At 38.9% G+C, this 12,736-nt stretch overlaps 1 protein-coding gene across 4 annotated transcripts in view; it reads left to right on the top strand.

Annotated features, from left to right (window-relative positions):
• Positions 1-12,736, top strand: part of Dock4 (dedicator of cytokinesis 4) — a 396,469-nt gene that overhangs the window by 214,748 nt on the left and 168,985 nt on the right. For all 4 annotated transcript variants that reach the window (XM_051175069.1, XM_051175070.1, XM_051175068.1 and 1 more), the window contains exons 9-12: positions 1,392-1,473; positions 1,967-2,027; positions 5,052-5,184; positions 9,177-9,265. In XM_051175069.1, coding sequence (XP_051031026.1) covers positions 1,392-1,473; positions 1,967-2,027; positions 5,052-5,184; positions 9,177-9,265 — 365 coding nt within the window. The remainder of the gene's footprint in view (positions 1-1,391; positions 1,474-1,966; positions 2,028-5,051; positions 5,185-9,176; positions 9,266-12,736) is intronic.

The following is a 12,736-nucleotide window of genomic DNA, read 5'->3' as shown; positions in this document are numbered from 1 at the left end:
TCTTTCATTATTAAGAGACCTTATAGTCTTTTAATATATATTACACATTAATATATATTATAGTATACATTATAACATATGTGTGTTTATATATACATATATAGTGGAAGAACATTGGATGAGACTTACTTCACATTGCATCCTCGGTTGTATTTGTTCTTCCCAGTCTACATTTCAGACTCACATGGCAACTGTCACTTTGGTTGAAGAACCCTACGGCAATTTATCTTCTCCCCATTCGTGCTGCATCAGCCACCTGCTCCTAGAAGAAGCTTGGCTCAGAGAAATGGAAATGGCCCTGTAGAAATGTGTATTGGTTGCCCTTTCTCATATGAGAGGTTAAGAATAGGCATAATATAAGAAAATGATGAGGTTGGCCAGGCAGTTGAATCTGTTAAATGTATCCATCTATCACAAAAGAGAATAGAAGTGTTGCAAAGCCATTGTAAATTGAAACCCATATCCTCCTTTAGAGATCTGCTTATGGTTCTCATTTCCCCCTTGTAGTATTTGAATGGTACAGCCATTATTTAAGGCAAGGATGTGGTGATGGATGTAATGTGCAAATCTGGTAGGTTATGAGCTTTGTGCTAATGTTAAGCACCCCACTTTCCTTCTTCTTTACTAAGCTAAACCTGCCGTTGTCAAGGCCACATCATATGATCATTTCACATTCAGTGGATATTGGTTTTTTGTTCCCTGCCTAGGGCATCCAGTTATTTGATTTTTCCATAAGATTTCGAAGTTCAGTGGGAGATTTAAAGCTGGAGATAGTGGGTGTATTGATATTTCTTGGTTAGTCAATTGTTTTAATTTTGCACATAAATGTGTCATACATTACCTTGAATATGTATGGTATTCACAAGCATATGTTCTTAAATTACTGGCCTACTAACAGAGTGAGTCATTTGTGTTTGTTATAGACCTGGATGACACTGTGTTATCAAATATAGGCTCTGTTTATTTGTAGATCAATGTAAATTTCAAGTAGCATGAATTGAAACATCCACTTGTGTTTTGAAGAATAGACTTAGAAGACCATGAACTACAAAGCCATTTATTAATTTAAATGAAGCAATATGATATAAATCATTAAAGCATCTTAGCTCTAAATGCAGAGAGAATTGGGCTTCACTTGTTTTATGTCATGCATTTTTTCTACTGTTTGGAATAATAGCAGTGATGTTGCTGATATGGAAACATCCTATTGCTAGAAAGGTTAATTTTCTGCATATGCATTTATACAGTTACTGCTTTGCCAGTTCTATCAGAAATGAAGGAAATGTTTGTTGTACTCAGTGCTCCCCAGTGTTGGGCTTTTAGGTGAAGAAAGTTAGGAAAAGATAAACATGAAGTAATTTTCTAAGTACTTTACTATCTTTCCTTTGTAGTGAGAGATTTTTCTTGAGACTGAATAGAAATGGGCTTCCCAAAGCCCCGGATAAGCCTGAACGACACTGCTCTCTCTTTGTGGTAAGTGCATCTTGTGTTTATCACTTATGAGAATGAAGTTATTGAAAGACAAAATCATGACTCTGCTTAAGTAACTCCCAGATTGCAATAGCTGGAATTCTGATTGACATCAATCACAGTTGACTTGCCTCCTATCTGCATGTTTTACTCTGTTTAACATACCTGTTTAGAGCACTGCCCACTCTGGGAGACCAGGCCTGGCATGGTGCTGGCTTTCCGTCCCTGCTTCTTAAGTGCTAAAAGAGTAAATGCAGATGAGATTTGATCAACAGTGTTCTAACAATGGCCTTTATTCCTAAGCATTTCTTGTACCTTAATCAACAATAGTGGCATGTTTAGACCTGGGTTTGAACATGGTCCTTCTGGCCTAAGCATTCCATTACAGATGTCAATGTGTATCTTTGTCCTCATTTGTGAGAGAACACATGAAGCTCGTTGAGTGTTGCTGCACAGAATAGGAATTCTGAAATAACCAGCCCTTGTTTCTCACTAGGATTTAGGTAGCAGTGACCTCCGGAAGGACATCTACATCACCGTGCATATTATCCGAATTGGTAAGTTCAGCACTTGTGATGGTTGGGAGCAATATCCAAGGGACCTTTATGTGGCTTCGTATAGTTTGATGTCCAGAACCAAACTTGAATCCAAGAAGCTAAGAGGTTGGGAATTATTCTCTGGACTCCTTGATCTCACCCTCCCACAAGATAGAATTTCTATCTTTTTTCAATATAAATTGTTAAACACTTTGTTGTATTTTGTTGCACACACACACACACACACACACACACACACACACACACACATTTGATTCAAATTTTTCTTTCCAAACCCAGTCTGTAATACCATAAAATCACCTTTTAGGAATTAAACTTCATCCAAGCTTATGAAACCTGTGTAGCAACTAGCATTGTCTTGACCATAGAGTGCTGTGGAATATTTTAATGGAATATTATATGAGAAAGGGCGTTTTGAGACAGTAGAAACTGCATGTTTCAGAAACAATGTGCCCATAGCATGTATTAAAATACTCAACATGTAGTATCAGATTATTCAAGGATCTGAGAAGCCCAACAAGGAAAAATGAATACGCCTTTCTAGGGGTATAAGCTCTTAACTTTCTCAAATGTAATCTGATCATGAAAACATTTAGATAATGTATTTATTCACATTGTACAGAACAATAGTTGTAGAGAAGGAATACTTTCCTTCATTTTTCTACATGAAATTCTTCTGAAAGGAGGTATTTCCCAGCATAGCATCTCATGAAAGTGAGTGGCGTGGATGCTTTTTTGTTAATGCCAACTAGCGGATTCCAACTTTCTGACTTTGAGAACATTCTAGATAGTACATGTCTATTGGTGTGGTAGGATAACAATCATCAAGGCATGTGCCCTTGTGGTACATGGTCTTCACTCACAGAGTCATTGTTGAGGATGCAATCTACCTTGGTACTGTGATATCTTGAAACTGCCTTTCAAATACAGAGTATTTTGCTTGTAATTGTCTTTTTGTTCCCCCTCACTAGATTTTCATGAACGTAAGTCATAAAAATAAACTTTGAAGTAGGAACTACCTACACATCCCTATTTCCTATTGGTCAAATAAATCCTTGCAAAACAAAAGTTGTTGGTTCCATAGACAGAAACTGATCAGAAATTAAACTAAAGTAAAGCACTCAAGAGAGGTTAAGACTTATCTGCCAGTGTTTGTGATGCAGTGAATTTAAGGAGATTATTATCTGTCAAGGACAGATGCTTCTTGCTTTTTATAGATTGTCACTTGTACCTGCTTTACTGGGAAAAGGGCATAGTGACCCTCACTGGCTGCCAGAAGCAAAAAGCAGTTAACACCTCAGTTCTGGGAATTTATGGCCAGGTCCTTGATTGAAAGAAGAGGAGGGAAGTAAGAAGAGAGGCTAGTTTATGGACATCTGCTCGTCCAGCCTCTATGCTTCCTTTTTGGTGCTTAGCTGGTTGCTCAGTACGTTATCTTCCTCTGCTCTTTCTTCCTATTTAGAGGATTTCCCTGAAAACCAGCCAGAGCTGAATGGTTATCATCAGTCTTATAGTTGAGAACACCAAGACTGGCATCAAATCTGCCTGGTATTGTGATTGCACTAAAGCTGCGTGTGTCCACAGAACCAGAAGAGAAACCCTCAAATCGTGTCCAAGGACTAGAGGCAAGGCCAGCTGAAGTGAACTGGGGAATCAGTGTAGGGTGTCCGCAGTGAGGGCAGGGCTTCTCAGTCCCCCTCCTCCACAGAGTCTGCTTCATATTCTACAGTGCATATATTAGAGGAAGAGCACTAGTAAAAAGAGAAAGACTGACTAATGAACACCAAATTGGATAGTACCATCTTTTTATTTATCTTTAAGATTAGACTAAGGGAGTGCCAGATACATCCTGAAACACTAGAGTGCTGCTGAGATACAAAATAAAATATAAACCTGTTGGGGTTCTATAGACGAATTTACCATTTTCCATCTATATAACCACACACTGTTTCAGCCCCAGACTCCAAGCTATTGTGTGTAGTCTACAAATATAACAACTATTAGTTAAATACTAATAAGAAACAATGTGCCCATAGCATGTATTAAAATGCTCAACAGGGGCTGGAGAGGTGACTCAGTGGCTAAGAGCACTTAACTTCCAGAGGACCTGGATTTGATTACAAGCATTCTCATGGTAGCTCAGAGCTGTTTATAACTCCAGTTCCAAGGCATACAGTACCCTCTCCTGGCCTCTGAGAGCACTGCACCCATGTGGTACATGGACCTGCCAACAAAACACTTATTTGAATAAATAAAATCTTAAAAAAAAAAAGAAGAAGAAGAAGAAGAGGAAGAGGAAGAAAAAGAAAGAAAGAAAGGAAAAAGAACTTGAAGACTTAAAATGAACTAAAACTTTTTAACTGTCAGAACCACCCCAGAAATATTGAAACAGTACTGAGCTGGAAAGCACCTGTGTTCCAAGGCAGGGTCGTATGCATTTGATCACTTCTACTTGCTATGTTCAGAGTCTCCAATCTGATTCCTTCCAGATGTGAATCTTTGTGGTTTTGATTTTGAGGCAGGATCTTGCTAGACAGCCCACAGTGGTGTTACTCTCAGTAGTTGGTCTCAGCCTTCCAAGTGCTGGGGTTACAGTCATGTCCCAGGATATCTGGCCAAAGTTGAAATTTTTGAAATTTTTTTAAAAACATATTGTTATTAAGGACTGAAAATGAAATGGGTACCATGACTGTCCTTAATGACTTATAACTAATGGGATGCTTTCATGAATCATCAAAGGAAGAAGATGATTTACATACATGAGATCTGCTCCAGTCTTTGAGTTTTTACATGTTTCTCATGTTCTGTTCATGTTCAGAGTTTAAGCTTCTCATTCATGGTCAGACAGCTGGGTGATTAGGCAATAGTCCTTATGTGAAGTGAAGCCTTCTATTGCCCTAAAGGCATTTCCTTGCCAGCACCTACCTTGTTCCTTTGCATATGGCCTGTCTTATACCCATGTCCGTATCAATGATGTATTTACTCACATGTCTTCATGGGTCTTAATTGCTTATAACTGGACAGGTCGAATGGGAGCAGGAGAGAAAAAGAATGCCTGCAGTGTTCAGTATCGGCGACCTTTTGGCTGTGCAGTTCTTAGCATCGCAGATCTTCTAACAGGAGAGACGAAGGATGACCTTGTCCTGAAAGTGTACATGTAAGAAACATGCGTGTGGTAGGGTTGACATGGTCCCTGGGGCTGTCTTGATGGTTGTACTTTCAATGGATAATTGAACAATAGGAGAAATAGTGGATTTGAGTCATTTGTCAAAATCCTCATGAGGACCTGCTACAAATGAGCCCACTATGAAGTGGGATTATTAATAAATGCAGTTTGTTGGTTTAGGTAGACCATCTACCTTTAGTTAAAAAACAACATAGCAGCATCCCTTACCTTTACACAATGTATTTGTTCTTAGAAAGTGAAAATCTATTGTTTTTAAATATAAGTAAGTTAGAATAGAGAAAGGGGGCATGGATGGTTGCCCTCCTGCTTTGTGTGTTAGCTGCCTGGAGCTGCTTCAGTAACAGACCCTGAGGAACTTGGCTTATGCAGCAGAGTTTATCACCTTCCAGATAGCTCTGGAGACAGAAATAACAGACAGAAGTCTTAGGGCAGGGTGAGTTTGCTTCCTTCACAGGCAAGGACTATACAGACATCTGTTCCATGGCTCTCTCCTGGTATCCATACCTGTTGCTACATCACTCTGACTTCTTCCTGCATCTTTATGTGACACTGTCCCTGGGAGCACAACAATCTTTGTGTCTCCCTCTCTCTTTGTAAGAATACAATAATATTTAATTGAAGCTTACCCCAATGACCTCACTATAACTCGATTACCTCTCTGAAGATCATCTATCCAAATAAGATCACATTTCAAGATCCTGGGGGTTAAGTTTTCGGTGTTGTATGGGAGGGGATCTCAGTTAGTTTAAACCCCTAATACTCCTAAGAATATCATGTGGTTTATCCTAATACTCCTAAGGATCATGTGGTTTAGTCCAGATTTTAAGTTAAATGTTGTCTAAGTTGATGATGTAAACATGTGTTCATATCAGCCCACCCTGACGCCTCCTCACAGGCTTGGTAGATAAGATGTCATGGACAGTGTCATGATCCAAGTAGACACAGTACAGCATCCTTTTTTGTGTTCAAGAACTACATTGTGACCCAGTTCCAGGAGCAAACTTGTGTTGCTACTTATAGCATAAAACAGTAGATTTTTGTTTTGTTTCTGTAGGGTGAGTTTTTTTTTGGGGGGGGTGAGAGTAGGATTGGCCCTTTGTCAATGTTTGATCACAAAATTGCTTTGTGACCACAGCTGCAGGGCTTCAAGGATTTATCTACTTTTCCACTCCAGTGGGGGCCACTGCGGCACATTCAATAATTAGTTCACAAACAGATTGTATTATCTGTAGCCTCTGGTTTTGAATCAGAGATATTTTTCTCTTTCTAAGTGGGTTAAACCTATGACCTTCATTTTAAACTTGAAACCAGTGAGTAATAGAATTTTTTTTTCTCATGGAAGCCCTCATTATTAATAGTTGTGATTAAATTCATTGTGGCATTTTGCCCTAAATGCTACTCATAATTATAATTTATAACTTAATTGTGATTAGTAACAATCCACTTTCCTTGGGTTGTGTACTCTCCGAGTTAGGATTTCATTGCTGTGAAAGGACGCCATGAACATGGCAACTGTTTTAATGGAAAACATGTCATTGAGGCTGGCTTACAGTTCAAAGTGTTAGTTCATTGTCATCACAATGGAAAATGTGGCAGCATGCAGACAGACATGGTGCTGGAGAAGGAGGTGAGACTATGTGTCACACTGGACAGAGCTTGAGCATATGAGACCTCAAAGCCTATCCCCACAGTGACACACCTCCGCCAGCAAGGCCATACCTACTAACTGTGCCACTCACTATGGACCAAACATCCAAACACATGGGGTCATTCCTATTCAAACCACCACATATACTCTGTGCAGAGGACTCTATTCAGTACTTCACATGTGCTATGTCACTTCATCCTCATGGAAAAGCCACGAAGCAGATGCTGTTGGGTCACACAGAAGGAGACTGAGAGTTAAGTACCTTGTCACCCAGGTAGTAAGGATGGGTTCAACATAGGTGTGTTCCAAGTTAATCTACTTCTATTTTCTTGGATGTTATTTCATACCACCGTCTGGTAATGTGAGCATGACAGAGCATGCCATTACTGAAGAAAGCCGAAACTCTTTGAAAATACTGTCTCCTTGTTTCTTAGCATTGTCTTTCTAGGTATAGTGACAGGTGTGGAAGACTGAGGGGCTGACAGTGACAGGAGTCACCCCTGATTATGTAACCAGGTGAAAAAGATCATTATAATAATGAACTGTCATGCTCCTTGTAGTTCTTTATTGTCTTTTTCTTAAGAATCAAATTATGTTATTCGTTATTCTCTGTACTGTCAAATCAGCCAATTATGAGACATTTCCAATACTAACCAGTGAAAGCCATTGCTGACAGTAGGAACTGGTCTTAGTAACACTTAAGTGAAATGCTCATTGGCATCCATTTGGAAGAAATTCTGTTTGTTCAAGTGACCGAACCCTTGCCTCCATCTGTAATTCAAAAACAAAACAAAAAAAGTAACAGGTACCTTGTCTGAAGCTGGAAGGTATTTCAGTGACATGCTTTAGGACTTCTGATTTTACTCAGAGGTGTTTAAGGTCAAAACAGGAATTCTAGAGACTATCAGAAAGCAAACCATTTTTCTTTCTTCCTACTGGGCAGAAATAAGAAAATTTGAGATGAAAAGTACTAAATAGAATTTTATCTCTCACAGATAGATGGGTAGAATGATTTTCCATCTATATTTTATAGTCTTCTGAGAGCCAAGGCTCAGTTTCATATTCTACTGTTAGCTGTCCTGAAAATAACCCCATCATATTTATCCTGGCAGAACCATGATGGTATGTACATGTGTAAGCTAACAATGATGAATTACATACCTTAGACATGCTCACTAATTGGGGACTTGGCATTGTGCTGGTAGTATATAGTCTTGATAATTAAGGTCCTAAAGAGAGAACATTTATAGCTCATGAATACAATAGCATATAACTGCTCATTAGAGCAATTGTTGCAATACAGATGACCAAAGTACTCAAATGTTTGTTAGCCATTAGTAGTTACTAGTCAGTGAGACACCCAACCTCCATCCATCCACCCACCCACCCACCCACCTATCTTTTCATCCATCTATGAAATTGGTAGTTTTAAGGCTTTACTATGTTCAAAACATTCAATGGTATTCAGATAACAACCCTCCAATATTCAGTCCTTACGACCCCTGGCAGCCCAAATGGTGACTTATACCCTGCTAAGGTAGTATGAGCTAGTGAGTAACAAGAACTAAAAACAAGGGCTGGAACTATATAGCATGGTGGAAGAACACTTGTATGAGGCCCTGGGTTCAATCCCTGACACTGCTTTAAAAAAAATTAAAAGTTAAAAAAAAATGTTTTAAAAAGGAGAATGAACCAAAAGCAAAGCAGTAGGGACAGATCTGAAGGTAAAAGGATAGATGATATCTCGGAGACATGGAAAGTCTGGGAGTGTTTTACATTGCCCTCTGATAAATCCTGGCAGACTTTCACCAGTGTAAGTTTTGTTAACAATGATTTCATTTCACTTAATTGGTAGCATTTTGACTTTACCCAGACCTGGTTATGTTACAGAAGGCAGGAATTTTCTAATGAGAACCTTTATTTATTGAGCGTTTACTGTCTGTCAGGCAATACTTAAGCCCATGTTTTTTTAATATTCTAATATGTTAATTACACAAGTTTAATGGATGAGGAAAGCAGGCTGCAGAGAACGTGACCAAATTGCCCCCAAACATAGCTCATTTAATAGTTTAAGTTTGAATCTTAGTTATCAAATTCTTAGTCTTCACCATCTTTCACTCAATGGGTTGAGGAGGATTGTTAGCTACTTCCAAGTTGAATATTTCTGCCTGTGCTGGGACAAGCATGCTAAGTATGTCTCATGCTCAGGCATTGGGGACTCCAAGGAGAAAAGCACATTCTAGCGGTTATAGCCAAGAGAAGGTGTGTTGTCTCTTATGTGTTAGCGACTAACCAAATGGTTGTGTTTTCATAGGTGTAACACAGAGAGTGAGTGGTACCAAATCCATGAGAACATCATCAAAAAGCTTAATGCACGCTATAATCTGACTGGCTCCAATGCAGGTGAGTGAATGTGGCTGGCTGACTTTCCCTACACTTTTCATATCAGACGCTATTCATCTGTGTTATAGAAATGGTCAACTCCTTGGGGGTTTTGTTTGTTAGCTTTTGCTGTTTGCTATCTAAAAGCACTCAGTGCATTGTTCTACATTTCCCTTGATGATGATAGACTTGCAAATTTAATTCTTTATATAAAAAATGCTTTCCACTCTCATTGAAATAGTAGAGGATCTGAATTTTCTCTGTGCTGCCATATCTTGAGTCCTTCAAGTTTTTAATGTAAAATTAAAACTAAGCAGTAAACCTGGTTGGGTTTTTGATTGGTAAGTAGAGACCTGACAGTAAGGTTCAATAAAAACATACATCACTGTCAATGACCTACTGGGTACGTGTCAATGTAATGTACTGGGTAATGAACATACAGTTTCATATATTGAATTGGGCTGCAGGGAGGGGGGTGATACTGGCTGCAATGTCATATAGAGAAAATATAGGCCTGTTTATTTAGGGACTGCAATAATCGTATGCCACCATGAATTATATGCTGCATAGTCTTATCTGATTAGCAGTGTGTCATAGAATATATCATATCTTATAGGTAATGGCTATATGTAGGTTATATAGGTTAATTATTGGTTGGCCCCTTTGAAGCCAATTCATACTATACTCTACACTTTACTTTTAAGTTCCTGTTTTTTGTTTGTTTGTTTGTTGTTTTTTTAACACAGATCCTTATTTAACTCCTGAAATGGTCGGGTATTTTGTTTGTTTGTTCTTTGTACTAATGCTGTTTTTTACCGATAGGTTGGGTCTTTGAGAAACAATCCAATCTCTCCTACACTTCATTTCTTCCATTTTTTCTCTGTAGATTTGTTGGCTAACATCTCTTTCTGATTACTTTAAATTTAATTGTTGTTGTCCTTGTAACTACATCTGTTAATTCCACAAGGAGGGGCCAGGTAACACTCCATGTGTTTCATATCCTTTATCAACATTACTGACTGCATTGCTTTGTCCTCCTGGATCCCTAAGTGAGACTCTACCAGAAAAAAGAGGCACACTCCACCTTAGTCCCATGCCTTCCCTTTTCAACTGATAACCACGGTACTGTAAAAACAAACAAACAAAACATAGTTGCTACTCACTTTGCGGAAAATGAAAGGCTCCATTGTAATGCATTACCTTGTATAAAGGCCTTGTCCCTGTAGTGAGAGCCATCCCATTTTGTTGCCCACTAGGATACATGAGTTCCTTGGTGTCTGGACACATGCTGGTTGTACATGGTTTCTGCTGTAAAGCCCTGCTAACTCTCCTGTTCTTAGGACATTCACTCTCCCATGCTTCTCTTTCAAGTCTGCATCCCATGCATGTCTCATCTGTGTGTCACATCTGTATGACTTGGACTACACTGATCACGTCCTGACCCCTTCTAGCTCTTTCACACCAAACCCACTCAGCTCCAGGCCTCCTCAAGTGTGCAGTCCTTTCACAGAGTAAAAACCCAGAACAAACCTTTTAAAACAAGACCTTCACCCTTTCCAGTAAAGTACTTCCCTTCAGTCTTGGTGAGTCATTATTTTTGTCACCTTGGCCTGTGCTGTGTCCCCAAGCAGATGCCATTACAAGCCCAGGAAGGCACTCATGGTTCATTCTACTTCATTATGGAATGGAAGGCACTCTAGTAACTTACTTAAAAAGAGTAAAGAAAGCAAGAGTACCAGAAATTCAAGTAGAGAGTTAGGGTGTGTAGTGTTGAGCTGTCACAATGGGTGGGTGTGCTGCCTTAACTGTTTTCTCCATGGACCACAGACTTGACTAAATAAGACCATTGCAACCAAATGTTGTCAACAGAAATTGAGTTCATTTTATGAAAGGGCTGCTGCTTTTCCTGTTATCATCATCCCCTTCTATTCCTTGGTCATTGATACTGTAAAAAGAAAAAAAAAAGGAAAAAGAAAAGAATAACTTTAAATGCTTTCGAAAGCATTCTACCAGCTAATTCTAGGACTTTATGTTCTGCTGGTGCCCTCCTCGATCATGGATCTGTGAACCTGTCTGTATAATAGGTAAAGGGATCCATCTAGGAAACTGGCATTTTCCCTCCAACCTAAGAACTCACTGAAAAGAAGACTCACAACTATGTCTGTTGCATTTAGAAATTGGAGAAAATAGCAAATGATCGCTTTAACTTTTAAAGGTTAAAAAAAATCACTAAATTAATACAACTCTGTAATTAAGTAATTTGAAATTTTAATAGTTGTGCTACATGGGACTTTTAAAATGCATTAATAGAAGGACCATTGAAAACATTTTGAAATTCTAAAAACATTTATTAAAAATAAGCCACATTTAACTTTATTCAACAAATAAATGATAATTATAAACGTCACTTCTGATAGATGGCCGTTGAAGTCTAGGAATGTATAATTACGCTGAGCCAGTGTTATTTACTTAGGCAAATTCAGTGGTAAGACTTAAGTCTATAGAAAAGTCACTGGCAGGGCTGGTGAGACAGCTCAGTGGGTAAAGGACTTACTGCTAATCCCAATGATCTGAGTTGGATCTTCAAAGGTCACACAGTGGAAGGAAAAAACAACTCCTGTGAGTTGTCTTGTGACTGCCACATATATGCACATCTCTGTACACACACACACACACACACACACACACAAATGTAAAACTCACTGAAAATGCAAAATGTTTTCCTATCACCTGTGTATTTATATGTATTATAGTTTACACATATGGCTTATAAACAAAAGAAATCCTATTTGATAATCAGGTAAATTTCTAGAATCTTCATGTTTGCCTTTGTAAGATGAGTGTGTGACGTTATACTCCTCCAAAGGTTCATTTTAACTTTCATGAGATTTCAAAGGAATTGTTACAGAAGGAGAGCAGTTTGGCTCTATGCCAGCCATAATAGTATTATTTAGTTACAGTTGCAAAGAGACTTGTGTAGTATTGCATTGCTTTTGTGTGTTGAGTCCTATCTGTGCACACAGATAGTCACTTGGTTTACACAGTACCCAAGAATTTTATCAGTGCCCTGGCTGTTGAAAGTTGAGTTTAGAGTCAGTTTTCTAGAGAAATATCCAGAGACCTACAAGACTGACCCCAACTAACAATTCACGCAACAGTGGAAAGGCTATATTAAATGCTCTTCCCTGATAATGAGATTGATGACTAACTTATCCACCATTATAGAGCCCTCATCTAGTAGCTGATGGAAGCAGAGGCAGACACCCACAGCTGAACACTGAGCTGAACTGAAATCCAGATGCAGAGAGGGAGGACAAGATCAGGCTACAGAAACCCACAGATACAGCTGACCTGAACAAGGAAGAGCTAATGGGCCCCCAGACTGATAGCTGGGAATCTAGTATTGGACTGACTTAGACCCCTGAACATGGGCAGTCTAAGGGATCTCTGACAGTAGAACCAGGATGTATCCCTAGTGCATGAAAGGACTTT

The sequence above is a fragment of the Phodopus roborovskii genome, unplaced genomic scaffold (genome assembly GCF_943737965.1).
Source record: "Phodopus roborovskii unplaced genomic scaffold, PHOROB, whole genome shotgun sequence".
Lineage (NCBI taxonomy): Eukaryota > Metazoa > Chordata > Mammalia > Rodentia > Cricetidae > Phodopus > Phodopus roborovskii.
This window is presented reverse-complemented; position numbering and strand designations above follow the sequence as displayed.